The sequence below is a fragment of the Dreissena polymorpha genome, chromosome 2 (genome assembly GCF_020536995.1).
Source record: "Dreissena polymorpha isolate Duluth1 chromosome 2, UMN_Dpol_1.0, whole genome shotgun sequence".
Taxonomy (NCBI): domain Eukaryota; kingdom Metazoa; phylum Mollusca; class Bivalvia; order Myida; family Dreissenidae; genus Dreissena; species Dreissena polymorpha.
The window spans coordinates 25,370,716-25,392,499 of NC_068356.1; the positions used below are offsets into that span (position 1 = coordinate 25,370,716).

The 21,784-nt window shown below is 36.2% G+C and overlaps 2 protein-coding genes across 2 annotated transcripts; one reads left to right on the top strand and one right to left on the bottom strand.

The window, feature by feature from the left end:
• Positions 1-1,867: 1,867 nt before the first annotated feature.
• On the bottom strand, positions 1,868-5,416 carry LOC127869603 (52 kDa repressor of the inhibitor of the protein kinase-like). Its single transcript, XM_052412259.1, has 4 exons — positions 4,636-5,416; positions 4,301-4,474; positions 3,830-3,987; positions 1,868-3,478 (listed from the first exon to the last, which is right to left on the bottom strand). The coding sequence occupies exons 1-4, from the start codon at positions 5,414-5,416 to the stop codon at positions 2,393-2,395; spliced, it is 2,199 nt and encodes a 732-aa protein (XP_052268219.1). The 3' UTR covers positions 1,868-2,392.
• A 6,545-nt stretch (positions 5,417-11,961) lies between these two features.
• LOC127869604 (sulfate anion transporter 1-like) lies at positions 11,962-13,490 on the top strand. Its single transcript, XM_052412260.1, has 2 exons — positions 11,962-12,220; positions 12,403-13,490. The coding sequence occupies exons 1-2, from the start codon at positions 11,962-11,964 to the stop codon at positions 13,488-13,490; spliced, it is 1,347 nt and encodes a 448-aa protein (XP_052268220.1).
• The last annotated feature ends 8,294 nt before the right edge of the window (positions 13,491-21,784 follow it).

A 21,784-nucleotide genomic window follows, 5' to 3' on the forward strand; every position in this document is an offset into this window, starting at 1 on the left:
CTCTATCTCTCGGTTAATGTGCTGGGCCCCTCTGGGACATTGTCGCACAATTGTGAACTATGTACACGTGTGAAGGGAAGAACAATGGTTAAAAGCCGGATAAAAACATTTTGCTCCAGAGTTATATGCACAGCTCCCCCATCCTAGTCTTAAAGACATATATGGACGGGGAAATGACCACCTGTTCTGGGAGACCATTCCAGAGGCGTATTCCAGTTGGGAAGAAGGAATACTGGAAGGCATTGACTGTCGTGAATGGCACTATGAAGCGGTGTGCATGGCCTCTGGTGTGCACTCCTGCTGGTATGAGTACGCTTCTGGAATCGATGTCCACCAGGTTGTTTACGATCCTGTACATCATGACCACTTTTGCCGCTTGTCGTCTGTATTCAAGCGTTGGCCAACCGAGCTTGTCCATCATTGCAGTGACACTGCTGGTGTATCGGTAGTCGCCTGTGCAGAAGCGGGCATTTCTTCGTTGGACAGACTCCAATTTGTTGATGTTGGATCGGGTTTTGGGATCCCAAACAGATGCCGCATACTCAAGCTGGGGTCTTACAAGTGATGTGTATGCCTTTGCCTTGATGTCTGTAGGGCAGGTTGCCAGATTCCTACGAAGGAAGGCTGATGTTGAGTTTGCCTTTTTAGCGGTGATGTCTATATGGCTGTTCCACGTGAGTTTACTGTCTATGGTCACACCAAGGTATTTGGCTTTATCTGTCTGTTTAAGTGTTTGGCCATGGATGTTGTATGAGCCAGGTGTGATGTTCCGCTTGTTGGTTATACGGATCATTACCATCATACCATTTGGTATGGGGTTAGCCTCTAGATAACCTTGCTCAAAGATCTATAAATAAATAGTCTATTTATAGATAACGAAGGAAAAGGGATTAGGATACGGTATCTATATCTTTTCGATTATGTATTAAAAATAATAAAAGAAAAACGCCTTTTAGGTCTTAAACCAATAAAGAATGGAAATATTGGTTATAAATTTATAATTTATTCAATGGATTTAGAACATTTTAAGATTAAATATATTGCACACCGATAGTGAATAGATTAATAATTTTGAAAACACTAGGGATTTGTTTTTAGTTTAATTATATTAAAGTATAAAATACCAAAAATTATAATCAATAATTGTAAACAGAACAGGGTTTCATTCAATCATTTATGTATATATTAATGTGTTTATGTATTAATGTATTTTTAATGTATGTATGTATTTATTTATTTATTTATTTATTCATTAATTCGTTCATTCATGCGTTTATTCATTCGTTCATGTATTTCTTTCTTTCTTTCTTTATTTATTCATCTATTTATTTAGTTATTTATCTATCTATTTATCTATTCATTGCGTTTGTACGTACGTGAGCTTGTTCATTGGTTTATTGGTTCGTTCGTTCGTTCGTAATTTCTTTCAGTCAGTCAGTCAGCAGGGGCGTATCCAGAAATTGTTAAGAGGGGGGGGCTTAACTGGGGAGGGTGCGGGAGGGGTGTCCCCTCCCGTAGTCGATTTTTTTTTAAATGGCACCTTGAAATGATGCATTTTCCTGCTATCTAATCAACATTTTGCATGATAAAAGTGCATGTAAAACAATCAAGAACTTTAGTTCAGACATCAAGTGTGACAGACACACAGGGATAAATCAAATGTCTCTGAAACCACTAAAGTAGTCTTTTATCTTTATGACCAGAAAATTTCTAACAGTGTTAGATGTGGACCTCCTTTTCACCTTGTTGGATATCCTACTAGGTCACCCTGTTGGATGTTTTTTTTTACAAATTATAAAAATAACATTTTAAGCAACACTCTTTATTTCAAGTTCTATCAAATGTTATGTCATTTTGTAACAAAAACAATACAAGAAAATCTTACAAATCAAATCAAAATTTATTTATTGTCGGTATGAAATAACATGATATAACATAAGCTATGTAAAGCTCTTGACCGACCTATAATCAAACAGTAGCAAATTTCAACACATCATAAATACATGGCATACATAAGTAATACTATAATAATAAAACACACTAAAAGCATAACCAAAGCAGTATTTTTATAGCACATTATTATAATGTAAGCAGAAATATAATATCAGTACTATACATTCACAATTAAAAGCTGTGTAAAAGATTGCTGATCTTGACCCAAGGAAGGGGCCTAACCTACCATAAAAAGAAAAGGTGTAAAAAAGGGCCATAAAATAAAAAGGGCTTAAAGGAAATTATCACCTCAAATCAGATTTAAAGGGAACTGATCAGCAAATTGCACATAATAAAAGCAACAAATACAACAATGATAAATGAAGAATAAAATATCATTATAACAGCAAAATAATACAATGCTAATGCTGAAGTGATTATACCACTATTCAACAAATGTCTACAGCTCAGACAGGATGTCAGGAAGATCCATCCGCCTAGGATGCTTCCGAGCAAACTCTCGGACAACATTGCAAATGTTAATGTCAATGTCCCTATGAACAGAAAGAAGGCACAAAGCGGACAACCTGTCCTGACCCATTGAAGTTCTCAGTTTTGTCTTTACAAGTCCTAGGGCACTGATACTTCTTTCACACTCACATGATGTGACAGGGAACACACATGCGATAGACAAGACCGTGTAAATGTTGGGGTACAGCTGTGAATCACACTGTTCAACAGCCCCCTGAAGGGTAGTAGGTGGGTTGGTAACACCTTTCCATCTAGCCTGCCACAAGTGCAACTCAGCAGGCAGGGACTGAGGGGAAGGGAGATCATCAATGAACCATTCAAGGTCACTAGCACTGACAGGAGAGGCGCACATTTGTTCCGGTATAAGCTTCAATCCCATGGCTGCCTTAGTCTGCAAATCACTGAATCGGGTGTCCATTTCATTCACAAAAGTGTCAACAAAGGGAATCGTTAGGTTTCTTTTGTAGTACAATTCGGGTGTTGCTGCTTCGATGTTGTCACGCTTAGTCTGACGACCACACAGTCTGGGTTGAGATGGCTGAACACCAAGATTGTCAGCGATAGTTGAAACTTCTTGGAACCAGGTGTTATGGTAGGTGTCGATGTTGTCACGGACCTCTTGGAGAGCTTGCTGCACCACACTAACCTGAGACATGGCCTTGACCACATCAACCGAACGACCTTGAAGAGCAACAGTGAGGGGTTTTATATAGCTGAGACAGCGGGTCACAATCACCAGGACAGCGATAAACTGGAAACCAGTAATCGCCATCAAAAACCCAGAGATTTCAGCAGATGTTGTAGACTTGGTTTCATTCTCCATTAACTGAGACATTGCATCAACCATGGCGGGTAGAAAGTCGATAAAGACCTCAAGGGCGTCGTGTCGTTCTACCCAGCGTGTACGGCAGAGAGACTTTATCTTCTGGCGCTTGGACTCGGTGACTTCCATGGCAGCCCGACATTCAGCAAGACAGGTCTGTCGTCTCGGCGAGTAGTTGAAGAACACAGCAATCTGAAAAATAAAAACATGTACCATTATTTATTAAATATCAACAATATTTTACTTAATATATATAAAATATTTATCTTTTTCAAAAGTTTTCATGTTGAATGTAGACTGGAAAAGTTGCTCCTTTGGAAGCACAAACTGTATCCAAGATATATAATAGCATACATGCTTTAATTGGGTTTGTTCATGAGTGGTAATGGAAAATGCCACACCACTCAACCTATCTTTATACGTAGATGTCCAGAGGAGAGTAAGTATTACAGAATTTTAACATATAATACGATAAGACTAGCTTGATACTTTGCATTGGATTATATTTTCATTTCAGTTATAAAAGTAAAAATGTGTACTCACCCTGTCAACTGTTCCCATCATGTTTCGTACAAGTGTGCTGTTGGAAGCATGAACTACACAGCGGTTCAACTGGTGAGCCGTGCACCAAAACGGAAGAGCTCTGGGGTACTGATGCTGGATTCTTGGACCTACACCTTTTGTCTTACCCGTCATGTTACCTGAAATAAAAACATGAATGTTAAACAACTAGTACAGCGCACCAATAAATGTTCAGATCATGAGGTGCCAAACAAGAAAGATAATTTTGGCTATGCTGGATTCATAGACTCCAATCATTTTGATTGAAGTTTGAAACGATTTAGTCAGTTATTATTAATGGTTTTGGCTGCAATTCCGTGTCAATATGCCCCTCAATCAAAATTAAGTGCTATATCAGAACACATCCTTCATTGTTAGTTTGATTGTAAACTTTTAAAATTGAAACTAATGTATTTTTGAGATTTATTACATTTATAACAATATTGGTCTTACCAGCACCATCGTAGCACTGTGACCGCATCATGGAAGGGTCTAGACCAACGTCTGTTAGCACGTCGAGGATAGCTTGGGAGAGAGCCTCGCCACTGGTATCTGGACTGACATCTACAAACCGGAGAAACTCTTCTCGGATCTTGTCAGACTCGTCTATAAACCTGACACACACGGCTGTTCCACGTTACCGTTGTCACGTACCTCATCGGCAGACACACAGTAGAATTTACCACCAGTTTTTATTTCATTCACTACCTTGCGTTCAACTGTCTGTCCCATAATGTCAAGAAGTTCATTCTGAATTGTAGGACTGCGATAGGTAGCATTCTTCCCACAAGTAGCAAAGTGTTCCTTGAGAACAGAATCACCTGACTCAACACGAAACTCTATAAGTGATTGGAAATTACCACAATTCACTGATTCATCATCATAATATTTTGAACTGTCAGAATGCCCACGGAGGGCTATGTTCTGGCGCGCACATAACAACACTGTCTTGGTGATAGACTCAAGAACCACAGCATTCTTCTTCCGTCTGGCCTGCAGAGCTGCATCGACCTGCTTATTTACGGGAGCGTTGTTTTTTCTCACACTCATAAACTGCTCACAACATATGCGCGAATCAATGTGGGCTTGATACCCAGTACCCCCGTCTTTGGAGTGTTTCTTTGCATCTGGAAAAAAATGACCATCAAAGACTTCAATGGCTTTCTTCCAGTTTTGAAATGGTTCACTAACTAATTTTCCACGTTTTTTGTTCCCTGGAAATGTGACGCAATGTACGCAATACGCTCCATCTTCTTCGACACTGTACACAAGTCCTGGATATTTCTGGAGCCAGGATGACTGGAATGTCCGACTTGTTTTGCCGAATTGTGTCTTTTTGTACATGTGTTTCTCTGATGGTTTCCAGTCCGTAGAGAGAAGAGTGTCACGTTCCTCATCAGTCAATTTACCATGTTGTCTAGCATACACACTAATGTCATTGGTGGATGTTGCTGAGGGTGCCAGAGGTACCGGAGAGCTGAAAGCAGCAACAGACTCATTTTCAGTTGGTTCATTAGTTTTTGGTTTCTTGATCCAAATGGATTCAAGTGTTGCCTGTTTGCGTTTCATTTTGAAAATGATTTAGTTTCATACTAGAAAAGTAATTCTTCATTTTTGAGTCCTTTTTAATTTCAATTACTATAGATGAACAACAAATAAGTTAGTCCAATTTGTAAAAACAAACAAATTAATTGCCATTCATTAAGTGTGCTGTTGAATGTCAATGGCAATAACTTTTTACTCAAAATGATTATCACTCTCAAGAGCTAATACCAATTAAATTCATCAAAGAAACTTACCGAAAAATTAATGATGATTGTCCATTGTGTTCGTCTCAACTCTTTAATTGCTACAAATTGAAATATTGTTTTTCACAAGTCCCATGCGGCAGCCATTTGTAAACATTTACCCATTTAAATTCATCAAAGAAACTTACCGAAATATTAATGATGATTGTCCACTGCGTTCGTCTCAACTCTTTAATTGCTACAAATTGAAATATTGTTTTTCACAAGTCCCATGCGGCAGCCATTTGTAAACATTTACCTATAGCTAAATGCATCGATAAATTTCATTAGTTGAATGTATCTCATTCAGCCAATCAAATAGCGCAGTTTATCACTTACAGTCAATGAAGCGTGCAGTTTAGCTGGCGTAGGTTAGATCGTCAGTACACATGCCTGGGGGCTAATCACACAAATCGACAGCTGTTTATGGCTTAATTATGGGCATATGGCAGGAAATACACAAGTGGATATGTTTGATACTTTAAGGGGCTCATTTTTTTTAAAATCGTATCTAGCCAGCCAGCTGGGGGGGCTTTAGCCCCCTAGCCCCCCACCTAAATACGCTACTGAGTCAGTCAGTCAGTCAGTCAGTCAGTCAGTCAGTCAGTCAGTCAGTCAGTCAGTCAGTCAGTCAGTCAGTCAGTCAGTCAGTCAGTCAGTCAGTCAGTCAGTCAGTCAGTCAGTCAGTCAGTCAGTCAGTCAGTCAGTCAGTCAGTCAGTCAGTCAGTCAGTCAGTCAGTCAGCGAGTCATTATCATCATTTTTATTTTTATTTATTTTTTATTTCATTTCTTTATAAATTTTGTATTATTTGTACTGTATTATATTAAATGCATATTATGTTAATGCTGCCACGTAAAAACAAAATAAATGTTGAATGAAGTTACAAAAATCAATTGGTGATACTGTCACATAGCAAGGCGAAGGGTGCCTTGGGTACTTTATGACATCTCATGCCGACAGGGTGTTTTATGTCGGTGTGTCATGCTACATTGTCCTGATTATTGGACACTTAATGCGATAAAGCCGCTTTTAATTATGGTGATAACTGTGATTTCTATTGCTTAACAACAACAACAACTTAACAATACGAGACTGCGAAAACAAAAGCCACAGGCTATTTATTTGACTCTTTCTTTGTTTCAATTTATATTAAATTATATTGACTATCTTAAGTGTGACTGTCTGTAGTTTAAAGATTTAATACGAAATTACATAAAAAATAGTTGTTAATTTACCAAAGCAATTGACTCTTTTACATGTGTTTATTTTTTTATGAAACTACGATAATGGTAGCAAGAAATATCCTTTTTTTTAAAGATGCTCGGTGCATATCCCGATCGTGAAAATTAAGGTTGAAATAAAACGTTTATATTTAAAAAACTGATTTTTTAAAGTTTTAAGTCACATATCAAACACATCAAATTGGCCATTAAATGCAAAAGCAGTCTGCTTTTATTTGAATACGATGCATCTATCGCTAGCAATTAGTGACCCCTATCATAAAAACACCATGGTGTGAAAGCGCGATAAAATCAATAATAGATCGCTGATAAGTTGTCAAAAACAACACTGGATCACTTGACTAGTTGATATGGTTTGTTAATTGGGGGCAATAAAGAGATTAGCAATTGTAATTTAAGCCAGACAGAGCTTGATTAGCGAATTTTTTTGTGAACTTATAGTAAATAGGTCGTTTTTCTTAATTTGACAATCTAACCACAATACTTTACGACAGAAAATTTAAGTCAGACTAATATATAAGGGAGCCGGCCGATGTCTGATCTATATCAGATAACTTGACGATCAAATGGATAAGAAAGGGACAACCACAGCAGATTGCTAATACACAATGTAGACTTCCGCTGTATTATTGTTGTAACATTTTTGTTTAGAACGCATAGGCAAAATATTATGGAATCCAATTTTGAAATAAAAATTCGTCTGGAAGTAGCGCCGTTGACTTTTTAATTGAAGAGCATAGATGACATCAAAGTCGATGAAGTGATTTTCTAGACACCTGGAGATAACTGAGGACGACACATACAATTAAGTAAATAATAAAACAGCTAATAAGCATCCCGTGGAGGCAGATAATATCTTACTTATAAGTCAACAGATAAGTTCAGGCTAAAAATCGTATTTTATAAAGGAATATAATTGCATCTCTGTCCCATTAGATGTCTTGCAAGTGAATGTTTATTTCAAATGTAGTATGTGCTGTGATAGAAACCAACTTTGCGCCCAAATTATTAAGTTATTTAATAACGTGCATTGAATTTTTTTCCTGGTCTGTAAGAGTTTAAACTTGTATTATACTGTGAAAAGCACCCATGGTACTTCACCGATGTTATTTCCCTGAAGACTTTTACATACGGACAAGTTTTGAATGTACACACATTCAAATAGACATACATTAAGGCAAATAATCGTATCAATTTAATATTTATCAAGCATCTTACTGAATGACCAGGATGGTTTAATCGCCTTTCTATTAGATATATATTTTTAGTAATTTACACTATATCAATTTAGAACGTTTTTTTTATAATTTTACTTTATTTTATATGTTTGTTACACCAATATATTTACAAAGAAAATAAATGCATTTAATAACTAAAAAGTTAATAAGTTGAACACAAAATAAGTAAATAAATTATTAAATACATAAAAAATGAATGAATAAATGGCTGGCTGGCTGGATAGATGGAGGGAGGGAGAGAGGGAGGGAGAGAGGGAGGGAGGGAGGAAGGGAGGGAGGGAGGGAGGGAGGGAGGAAGGGAGGGAGAGAGGGAGGAAGGAAGGAAGGAAGGAAGGAAGGAAGGAAGGAAGGAAGGAAGGAAGGAAGGAAGGGAGGGAGGGAGGAAGAAAGGAAGGAAGGAAGAATGGAAGGAAGGAAGGAAGGACGAACGCACAAAGTAACGAAAAAACAAACGGACGGACGAAGGGATGGAAAGATTAATGAATGAATGAACGAATAAATAATTGAATACAAAAAAGCATAAAACATAAATACATAAATGAATGAATAAATGAATTATTATTATTATTATTATACCTGATTTGTATAGCGCTCTTTTCACACATGGTTGTGCGTTCAAAAGCGCTTCACATGAAATTACATGACATAATTCCGTATAAAATACAACACAAGCATATAAAATACAACACAAGCATATAACAAGATGTATAACAATATAGGTAATACACCACGATAGAAGGAATTTATCTAAAATTACTAGAATTAAAAATCAATTGATTAAATGAACATTCAATAGATAAAACGGACCCTTAAACAGAGCATGATACACTCAGATAGTTGTAAAAGCAAAGACGCAACCCCTACGGTAGCAAAGCGGGTCCTACACAGAGAGCTAAAACATGCTTTCAGACATAGAACAATTCTCCCTGTTAGGTCGAGGACATTGCGCGCCACGCCGCCGAAGGAGGCCGTGCTGAGATCAGACCTAAGGTGACATTAATTCAACAGTGTAATGTTAAAAGATTAAGAGAAAAACAATATGTTCTGACTGGTAAAACATAAAAAACAGCTATAAAAGAATATAAAAATGTGTAATTGGCAGGGAAGGGGTGTCGAGACATGACAGGTGTGCGAGGCAATCCTCAATCACAAGTTCACATAACTGAGCACACTGCCCCCGGAGATTTACTTCCCGTACACCTCAAGGAAATAGTGTGTTTTTAGTGACCTTTTAAAAGAACAATATGATTTCGCATCCCTAATACCACACGGAAGTGAATTCCAAAGAGTTGGAGCTGCTACTGCGAAGCTGCTGTCACCATAGGAGCCTTTTATATTTAATGGTATTTCTAATATTGTCGATTTGTTTTGTGATCTAAGTGATCTTCTTGGTTAATAGATGCTAAGCAAGTTTTTAATGTAAATGGGTGATTGGTCGTTGAGTGCTTTGAAAGTATGAGTCATAATCTTATATTTTACTCTGTGTTGTATGGTTAGCCAGTGTAGATCCTTGAGAACAGGTGTGATGTGCTCATATCGAGAAGTCCTTGAGATAACTCTAGCTGCACAATTCTGAACCTTCTGAAGTTTATCCAGTTTGTTCTGTGGGACACCGTTTAACAGCCCACTGCAATAGTCCAGCTTGGATGTCACCAGTGAGTTGACAAGTGATTTTGTGGCATCCTGTGTAATGTATTGTCTAATATGACCAATTTGACGTAGCTGTGTGTAACACGATTTACTGATAGAGTTTATATGCGCATCCATGCTCATTCGGGAATCAAACATGGCCCCTAAATTTCTGACACAGTTGGATGGTTTAATATTTGTGTCACCTACAATAATGGAAACATCACTCACATGTTGAGAATTGTGTTTTGAGGAGAACACGATGACTTCTGTTTTTTCAGCGTTCAATTTAAGCATGTTTGCATTCATCCAAAAAGTTATGTCTTTCAAGCATTGTTCCACGCGGTGTATTGTTTCAAATTGTGAAAGTTTATCTTTTGGTTTGAAGGACATATATAGCTGGGAGTCGTCAGCGTAAAAATGATTTTTAAGTCCGTGATTTCTGCAGATTGCCCCTACTGGCTTCGTGTACATTGAATAGAATTTGGGCCCGAGGACTGATCCCTGGGGTACACTAAAGTTCATTAACACAGGATTAGAGAGTTTCCCATCAATGCAGACTGTCTGATATCGATTTTCAAAATAAGATGTGATCCATTTCAGAGGCTTTGCTGTGATGCCAAAGTCATTTTCAAGTCGATGAATTAATGTTGAATGGTCTATGGTGTCGAACGCAGCTGATAGATCTAAGAGAACTAGGACAGTGGCGTTTTTCTGGTCTAGCGAAAGTTGAATATCATTTTGAACTTTGATTAAAGCAGTTTCAGTCGAATGGAACTTCCTATATGCAGACTGGTGAACTTCATGAAGGTTATTTGATTTCAAGTGTTCTTCAATGCGATTTTCGACTACCTTTTCCAACACTTTTGATATGAAAGGCAAATTTGAAACAGGTCTATAATTTTGCAGAGTGTTGTGGTCTAGATTTGGCTTCTTCAATAGAGGTCTTATGTGTGAGCTTTTGAAAGATACCGGGACAGTTTCAGTTTCTAAGGACAGGTTTATAATCTTGGTTATGATTGGTAAAAGCTCAGGTAGGCATAATTTGAGTAGCCATGTTGGAAGTGGATCGAGTTCACATGATTTGTTAGCAGATTTATTTATGATTTTTTCAACTTCTTCATTGGATGCGAGTTTGAACTCTGTAAGTTTGTTTTCAGACAGACTCTCGACCGCGATTACAGCGCTTAGATTTTCTTTTGGTTTTGAGCTGATGTCATTTCGAATGTCTACGATCTTGTTTATAAAAAAGTCACTAAAATTCTGAGCTAATTCACTAGCACTTTTGCCGGTAGGTAGTGCAATTTCCGATGGCCCTTCCAATAAGTGTTTGGTTATCTTATGCAGACTTTTTTGAATGAACGAACGAACGAATGAATGATCGAACGAACAAACGAACGAAAAAAAGAATTAACCAAAGAACAAACCAAAAAAAAAAGAACAAAATAACAAAAGAACAAACAAACGAACAAACGAACGAACGAACCGAGGAACGAAACAAAGAACGAACCAACCAACCAACCAACAAACAATAAACAAACGCACGAACGCACAAACGAACAAACAAACGGATGGATGGACGGACGGATGGAACGATAAATGAATGAAATAATTTATAATTAGATAAATAGTTGGGTTAATAATTAAAAAATAAAATTAAATAAAATTACTTTCACACTTTTTGTTTGTTATTATTTTTGCTAGTGCATACTTAAATATTATATAACTACATGTATCAACAAATGCATAGTGTATTTCAATATTATGAATCTATTGTACATTTCACAGGTATTACAAATAAACCACGCGGTAACAAGATTCACGTTGGTATTTATTAAAATCAATCTTAAAATGTTCTAAATTCGTTGAACAAAATATAAATTTATAACCAATATTTCCATTCTTTGCTGGTATAAGACCTAAAAAAAGGCGTTTTTCTTTCATTATTTTTAATAAATAATCGAGAAGATCGAGATGCCGTAGCCTAATCCCTTTTCCTTCGATATCTAATAATAGACTTATTATTTATAGATCTTTGAGCCAGGTTATCTAGAGGCTAACCCCATACCAAATGGTATGATGGTAACCATTGCCTGTCCATACAGGCTAACTCCGTAACCTAAGGCCTGTTGAACAGACTAACTCGAGTCGTATCGGGTGGATTTGAACATACGTTCTATTACAGGTGATGTAATAAGCGGAATTTCTGTCGTGTGTATGCACTTCCCGCAAGGCATCGTTTACGGCCTGCTTGCATCGCTGTCCCCCGTGGAGGGCCTCTACACATCATTCTTCCCCGTGCTCTTCTACGCGATATTCGGCACGTGCCAGCACACGGCGTTCGGGACACTCTCGATAATCGCGCTTTTACCGCCGAGGTCGTTGATACGCAAGTCAAAGCTCGTGATGCGGAATTACTTAGTACGAGTGTTAACGGCACTGACGCAAGTCAATTGTCAGGAACCGAACTCATGGCGTTTAAGGTTACAGTGGCGGCTGCATGCACGTTCGTCTGCGGGGCTTTTCTACTTGTGATGGGTGCTTTTCGACTGGGATTTATCACGACGTTTCAGTCAACTTCGTTTATTGGCGGGTTTACGACGGCCGCTGCATTTCATATCATGACAAGTCAGGTACCCAAAGGTCTGGGTATTAAAGTGCCGGTTGTTAAAGGGATTGGAAAAGTTATCGTGATTTATATGCGTATTTTTGAAAACATTCATAAGTCGAATGTGGCTTCAATCATTATTGTAATTATTTGTATTATTTTCGGTGTGATAGTGAAGGATTATATTAATGAAAAATTTAGGCATAAATTGAAAGTTCCGATTCCGGCAGAGCTGCTGACCCTCATAATTGCGACTGCAATATCAAAATTAGCACATTTGTACACATTTGGTGTCAAAACGGTTGGAGTAATCCCGAGTGGCATGCCCGTTCCCAAATTCCCGAACGCAGAATTGTTCTGGCCAATCTTTCCTGAATGCCTTCAGATGGCAGTACTGATATTTTTCATAAGTATTGCCATGGTAAAAATATGCACAGAGAAACACGAGTACGAAGTGAACGACAATCAAGAACTGGTCGCGTACGGTCTGACGAACATCGCGTGCTCATTCTTCTCGTGTTTCCCCGCCTGTACAGCTCCGGCCCGAAACATGATTCTGAGCTCCATGGGAGTGCATACGACTTTGAACGGAATATTTACGTCCATCGTTTTGTTGCTAGTACTGTATGTTCTCGGGCAATTATTTTCTACACTCCCTATACCAGCACTGTCAGTGGTGATTATTGGTTCTGTAAAGCCCTTGCTGCTCCAAGCCAGATCACTGCCTGTTTTGTTTCGAAGGAACGTGTGCGATGGTGTTATTTGGACCACTACATGTTTGACCGGAGTACTCCTGGATTTACCGTACGGACTTATGGTTGGTATTGCGACGTCATTGGTAGTTATTGTCATTAACAACCAGCGCGCACCTGCTTTTACTTTAGTTCGCAACGAGCTTCAGTTATTTGTGCGGGAAACTCCCGGCAGCAAGACCAATGGCGTTCTCATTTTTAAAATGTGCTCCTCGCTCTACTTTGCAACATCTGAGCGGTTTAAGCGCGAACTCTACGCGACAACTATTAACCCATTGCATGTGAAAAATACACCAAGAGCTTCCTCCGAAATAACGGTTTCCCACAAAGGTAGCGATTCGTCAACAGTAGAATCAATTCTTACGAACGAGCCGAGTCGACCATGAGCAAACGAGGAAAAGGCAACGACCAAACAATCGGTCCTGTGTGCAATCCCAATACAAACGAGGGCGGGACGTCACTAACAAACTGTATAAATACCAACCAAAGCAGCATACTCATGCTTGCACTTGACATGGATTCATCTCAAACGAGTCGTGCTCACGTGAAAGTAATCATAATTGACTGTAGTTGTATGGGGTACATCGACACGCAGGGCATCAACGCGCTCTTGGTTGTGGGGGAGGAATACCGCAGGGCGGGAGTGGCCATCTTGTTTTCAGGTTGCACACCATGCGTGTGGGCAGCACTTAATCGATCAGATTTCTTTTCGACTGTGTCCAAGGAACGAGTGTTTTCCAGTTGATTGATGCTTACGAAGCGGCCTTGTCGATGCAGGAATGACAATACAATGGGGGCACAACATACCTATGCATACATGGGCAATTTGTATGATCATACTATACGGATACTATAATAAACGTACATTTTGTGCCTGTACATGTTGATATATAACGTATGTTTATGAACATATTGACATTTGGTCATTGTTTAAATAATATTGTACTTTATCATTATGTTATGTTGCAAAATATTGTTTGTTGAAATTAAAGAATTTTGCGTAGCGTGTATTAATTTTATGTGGATTAAAACATTGTTGATACATCGAGATATAGTAGTTCGGTAATCCTACATTCTCTGTATTGTACATGTACGCGGTCAACTACAGGCCATCGAGAATTAATATCACTTGATATTTCACATCTATGATATTGCCAATCTAAAAAACGAATAGTAAACAAACGCAAGCTTTCATAAAACATGCGTCTTTTAATAGCTAATTGCTATAAAAAAGTTTGTGACATCTTTCACATTGGATCGCCGAATTTCAGTCGTCCTTTCACGCTGTTAGATATGTGAATCGCACATTGCAATTTACTTTTCTTCTGGAAACGTAGGAGTGTTCTGAATTAAGAATTGAACATGGAACCGAAAACAAGTTTTAATAAAAACCACGTGTGTAAACATTCTCTCGCAAAGAGGCAAGCGTTTAGACATTAGAGCCGTCAATGAAAACAGACTAGAAAGATAAGCAATAATAAAAGCCGTAATAAGAAAATGCTCTCGAGCGGTTATACCTGCCACGAATACCTATCTTAGTTTATAAACATAACCGAGAAAAAAAGAGTTTTAAACATAACAATTTATATTGAATGATCGGTGATACAAAAAATCTTTAACCCGAAATAGCAACATTCGCATGAGTTGTTAGTTGATGTGACTCTGTTCATTTTCTTTCACCGTTGATATATGAAGCTAGGCCAATAACGTCATCGTCAATATGTTTAGGTGTGTGAATTGGTAATGTATAAGGCAAAACAGAATTGTTTGTTTCCATTAACATATTTAAATATAGGATAGGTGAACTGTTGAATTGTTTACGTTAGCTTTTTTACGATACACATGCTTTTTTACACTTTAAGAAGGATATACAATGGTATAAAGTTGACTATAAACCTTCCAACCTATTACCGGTATTCAAAATTATTTAAACTAAAAAATGTTTTTGCAATTATGTTAGAATAAAAGAGTTGTTTTCAGGCCTTACTAAAAAAACGTTGAAAACAAATCTGTTTTTGTTGTCTTGTATCATGATTATTGGTTAGAATGTCTTAAAGGCGATATATCAATAGCAAGACGCAATTTAAGAAAATGCTAAACACATGTTTTACATTAAATAAACATAACATTCTTACGGGAAAGGGAAACATTACCACGAATCATTTTTTATTCGCAAAGTTTAGGTTTTAAAACCCAAATGTAAATAATGAAAATATGAGAGGAAGAGTATGCACGGGTTATATTCTCTTGTAAATGCCGCGGGTTAAAACGGTCAAATGAAGCGCATTGAATACATCAGAAAACTAACTACTGAACCTGGTGCAAATACACATATACACGTGTTTTCGGAGTAGCTGTCTAAGCTCACTTTTTAACGATATGTCTTGAAATAATTTATACAGCGGCAACATCTAACGCCACTAGAAATGTTTCCTTTATGTAGAAAATACAAACATACTGAAATTGTTTAATGTTCACCAAGAATTTTTGCATTCTTTGGAGGATTTAAAATTACTATTTTGGTTAATATTAAGCCATTAAAATTTAAGTAAACGGGTCTGTACCTATACCCTATAGTACTGGACATAATTGTGCACGATTTTCTGCATTCAATGTTACACACATAATGTAATGTGCTCCCAAAGAATTAAATAACTAATTTTCTACGTATACAATCGCGGCACGAATAACAATGAGGATACTGACAGTTGGCTGTGCCCATTCAGCTTACGAAACCCCTCGCAGTAGTACCTCCCGTTTGGATTTGAGATAGATGTGTATGGATCTATGATCAACCTATTTTTTGGAGATAGCACGATTGCTGTAATTACACGTATTAATAAGTTATTGTACAAGTACATTACACACTGTTAGGTGGATAACTTTTTTTCTACTAAAAAGTCGATTAGAAAAAGCAATATAGATGAACCTGATATCTTTTTGTTTATGTATCAGTGTGTGAAACTCATATTGTACTTTCTCATGACTCTAAATACAGTAATTAAAGAATTATATAAAATACCTTCACAAAGTTTCATAAAATAAGGGTAAAATTAGCAACGCCCTTGGGGTAATACACCCTTATAGCACAATAACATACACATTTCTCTGAAATCAAAAGAACAAGAAGTTAAACATTAAGTGTATTGCCGCCCTCTACTAGATATGTTAAAATCACGCCTAAAAGGATCAAAACTGGGTACAGTCTGAGGTCACATGATTTATATAGATTTATACATGTGCATCAAAATAACTTCTCTGTGTAAAAAATATATTTCTCTGAAACCGCAGCGTAGTATATGGTATAAACGTGGCGAAGTAGTCATTTACTAAGTGTTTTAAATCGATTCTGTCGTCAAAACTGGTCGGGCCTAAAGGGTAAACTTTTTGTGTCAACGTGCCACATGTTTCGGCTAGCGTCGTAGAGTGTATTTTTCGTCACTATTGTGACACCTTTTATATGTGTATAGTACATCTATTAAACAACATATCCGATCACTGTGGTCCGTTTTGTACTTTTTAGGACATACCACCTACATATTAATTTCAACGCCGCTTGTCTTTTTTTTGCTCGTAATTATATTTGGTTTGGAATCTGATAAAAAAATATTGCAATGTTCTTCCGTTTCATGCTTACATTTTTAAAACGAATCGCGTATTGTTAACTTCGATTAAGTATACCGGTACCGGTATGTTAGAAAATGCTCGGTAAATTTTGAAATGTGTTCATGTAAACATGTTATATAATAAGTCTAAATGGTAATCTATATACGAAATGCTTTAAATTTGGATAAATACCATTGGTCCGACCAAATTTGCTGTACAACTTATAATGTTTCAGAATTATAATTTTTCAGAAACTCTGGGATACTTATTTCATGATACTTGGAGCGCAAGTATGCACTCCTGGAATTGTAATCAGCAGATGACTGAATTATAGCCCGACCCATGCATAATTAAGAAGGTCCGGGTCTCGAAGGAACACTTGTCGTGCTCTAATGCAGTGCCTACACCCTAACCAGGCGCGCCACGTGCTAAAGCAGGTACAAGTATGTGGAGTTTGGACCTTCCCATCATTGATTGCCAATTTAAAATATCTCTTTAATTGATTACATTTGCCCTTGCTACTGTAATGGTATTAAAAAAACTGTATGGTAATTTTCTGGGCATATTGCTGGTTAGATGGCGTTGGATTTTGAGGGGCTATGATCATGGGTGTCATTTTAATATGAAATTTTAAATATGGAGTTAAATTTATGTATAATCCAGGTTTCACGACAACCTTATACATGTAGGGAACGAAAATAATTAAAGGATAAACTAAGTGTATATTAACGGTGAATATTTGAATGTGTTGGTGCTAATGACATTAAATAATGAAATGCGTGAGTTAAGCCCATTACAAAACCATTTCTAACAGGCAAAGTGCTGATTCGTTTTAAGTTTTATAAACATATTTCACCGAGCAATGTTTACCGGTAAATGATTTTAGAATTTATCCTTCTCTTGTAATGGCACAAAAGAGCACCGTTAATGTAAATGAAAGGGGATATTTCATGAACCTTCGTATATAGAGTGTGAAGGATGTGTCTACGAATCGTTCCATAGAGGTGGGTGGCCCACCACTCCAGGAGAAGTCTTTGTCTCGAGTGCACGTGTCTCTCTAGGCCAGGATTACTTCTGGTCGGGTGGGCCAGTGACGTCAGTGAAACCAGTCTGCTTCAAGGAAAGTTATCAATATCAATTAACGGTTTGAGATCTATCAACGTGATACTCGTTTATCCAGGAAACTGAAATATATATGATGGCGCATTGAATTGTAAGTGCTAATAACATGCATGTTCATTGAAATTATGTTCTCCGGACAAGCCTGTCTTTCAGCGATTCTGTGAAGTATATGCATATAATGTTGTATGTGTAATTAAATGGAGCTCATGCCGTTACAGTTTTCCTAAGTTTTTATTATATCTGAATACTATAATGAAGGTTGATTTTACCTTACAGAAATCACAAGCACCAATGTAAAAACTAATCTTCACTTACCGTTATTCCAAACAATCTATATACTAAGGGACCAATGTGTGGTTTTCAACAGTGTGACATATGGGTGTTATCTGGATCCCATATAGGCTGCCCAACAATCATGATATATTGGACACAAACGTTTGACACATGGGTCCCATATGTTAAACCAATATGGTAGATAAAGGGCTCATATGTGCAACCAATATAGTACATACAGGACTCATATGTTAAACCAATATGGTACATACAGGGCTCACATTTGCAACCAATATGGTACACATGACTCATATTTGCAACCAATATGGTACATACAGGGCTCATATATGCAACCAATATGGTACTTACAGGGCTCATATGTGCAACAAATATGATAAATACAGGGCTCATATTTGTAACCAAAATGGTACACACGGGACTCATATTTGCAACCAATATATGGTACGCAGGACTTACTCTGACAATCGCCTTATGAGACTATGGCTACAAATAAGCATATTTTATAAATGAAAATTGTGCTTGGATGCAATTTTCACGTGTCCTTCCAATATTGCAAATGCTGTTAGACATAATAGAAAACAAAAACTGTAAGCAAATACCTTTAATAATTACGTAGAGCATTACATGTCTTTTTCGTCTTTGCAACATGTTTCAATATAATGTCATACATTTACAAAAATTGCAAATTTTTTATGAAAAAAAGAAAAAGAACTGGATTTATCAAACAAAACATGTTATCAAATTATATGTTTATTACCTTCACCATGGATTTATTTTATTAAAACATTATCGTGTAGATTTTATATTGTGGTCTACTTGTTATCAAATTAGTCCAAACGTGTTTTTTTAACAAACTTTGTATGTAAGATGAAGTTAAGTTCGGTACGTGGCAGTGTACGTATAGGTTTTTATGAACACAAAAATCTGTAAACCAAGCCATACGCCTTAATAAAACTCTAAATATTACTTACTTACAAGTTAATTTGTATCCTCCAACATTAATTAATATTTATTTATACAGCTGTATATACATAAAATACATATAGTGGGGTCATATGGTGAAATGATTGTGACTTTTTGATAAAAGCAACAAACTTGGCACATTTGTAGATTGAAGTATTTTATTCAATTTTAGCTATGGACCCATCTCCAATTTTCAAGATGGCCGCCATTTTCAAGATGGCCGCCAAAATTTAGGAAATTATAGTTACTGCCATATTTGATTAAAATATTCTGTTTTTGGCATTGAAATTAGCTGTTTTATGTTATTTATTAATTAACATATGTTTCTGCATGAAAAAATGAATCAAATATTGCATAAAAGTCAAAATGGTTTCCAAAATGGCCGCCTAAAGTACAAAAAAATAGGATTTTCCTACTCAAATCTATAATTTCAATACTCATTGAACATATGCTATGTAAGCAAGTGTTTTTCTTATTTTTGTATTTACAGATATCTCATTTGTATAATATTCTCAACATATTGTGTCAGTCCTTAAATAAAGAAATAACTGCATTCAACGAGATCACCATTCCAGACCTTAAAGCTGCCTTAAAATCTAACCGCGGTCACATCCTCCACCACATATGGTGCTTGTATTCAGTGAAATTGTTCACTTTTTGATAAAAGCAACACACTTTGCTCATTGATAGTTTAAAGTATTTAATACAAAATAGGCTATGGACCCAATTCATATTTTTCAAAATGGCCGCCAACCTAAAACCTCAAAAAAGGAGAAAATATCGAGGTGCTGATTTTTTTGTTGCGATCTTTAACAAATCAAATGAAATATTACAATACTTTATTACTAATTATGCTGATAATAAAAAATCTTTGCAAGAAAAACATTTATTATAAGTATTTTGTTAATTTTGTACTTTTTGTAAGGTCAAAAGGTCTTCTTTTTTTTTTGGGGGGGGGTGGGGGAATTATGCTTTTTTGGCAAATATTCATTTACTTTAATAATAAATAAATCAATAAAGCAGATTATTATGGACCGAGAGTCCACTGGTGTTTATTGCAATTTTTGAGGCCAAGAATGCTTGTGTATATTTGAAAAGAGAATTTTTATATCCTTCCAGAAAACCCATTTCTTAGTGTCACAGCCGTGCATAATCTATGATTTGTTTGGGTAAAATCACTCAAAATCGAAAGTTTTCCCTCTGATTTCTGGAATAATTAAATAAATAGACATTTTCAGTCATGGGAATTCAACCAGGGTTTCAGTTTTGGGGTATTAAATAGTTATCAGAAACCTTTCTGATTATTCATTAAAAAAAAAATTCCATATATTTTTTTAAATGGAAAAACCACCAAATTTCGCATTTATTTTTGCAAATTTGCCTATTTTTCACATTTTAATTCCGCGAATTCTTTTACCAAGTAAACAATTTCCAACATATTTGTCTAATAAGTGTTTTAAAACACACATATGGCCTCCTTGTTTCATTCCAACAACTACTTTTTTTATCAACATCTATTAGTGATGTTGGGTGGAAATGAATAAAATCACACACAAAACTGCTGATTTCTGGAATACTTTAATTTAATTAGATTTATAAGACATGTGATCATTATAATAATCAAATAGTGTTCGCATATATACAATTACATATACGATCGTCTAAACAAACCATGCATATAAGATCACTCTAAACAAAAAATGAAATGACCGCAGTGTTATTATAGGTCAAAACCACTATTTGTTACAGTTTATGTAGGTTCAAAACCACTAACCTTTAACTATTTTAGCTGTTTAGTCCATTTTTCAGATTTTAGTTCCTCGAATTTTTACTCAACTGCAATAATTTTTTTAAATAGTAGACTAACTATACATGGATTTTTTTTTTTGAATTATAAGAAAGGTTTCTGATACCTTTTTAATACCCCAAAACTGAAACCCTGGTTGAATTCCCATGACTGAAAATGTCTATTTATTTAATTATTCCAGAAATCAAAGGGAAAACTTTCGATTTTGAGTGATTTTACCAAAAAAAAACAACAAAGATATGCACGACTGTGACACTAAAGAAATGGGTTTTCTGGAAGGATATAAAATTCTCTTTTCAAATATACACATAAATTCTTGGCCTCAAAACTTGCAATAAACACCAGTAGCCTGACCATGATAATCTGTTTAATGGATTTATTTATTATAAAAGTAAATAAATATTTGCCAAAAAAGCATATTATTTTCCCAAAAAATGACCTTTTGACCTTACAAAAAGTACAAAATTAACAAAATACTTATAATAATTGTTTTTCTTGCAAAGATTTTTGATTATCAGCATAATTAATAATAAAGTATTGTAATATTTCATTTGATTTGTAAAAGATCGCCATTTTGAAAATGGCGGCCATTTTGAAAAATATGAATTGGGTCCATAGCCTATTTTGTCTTAAATACTTTAAACTACCAATAAGCAAAGTGTGTTGCTTTTATCAGAAAGTAAACAATTCCACTGAATACAATCACCATATGTGGTGGAGGATGTGACCGCGGTTAGATTTTAAGGCATCTTTAAGGTCTGGAAGGGTGAACTCGTTGAATGCAGTTATTTCTTTATTTAAGGACTGACACAATATGTTGAGAATATTATACAAATGAATGTATCTGTTAATTCAAAAAAGAGAAAAACACTTGCTTACATAAATACG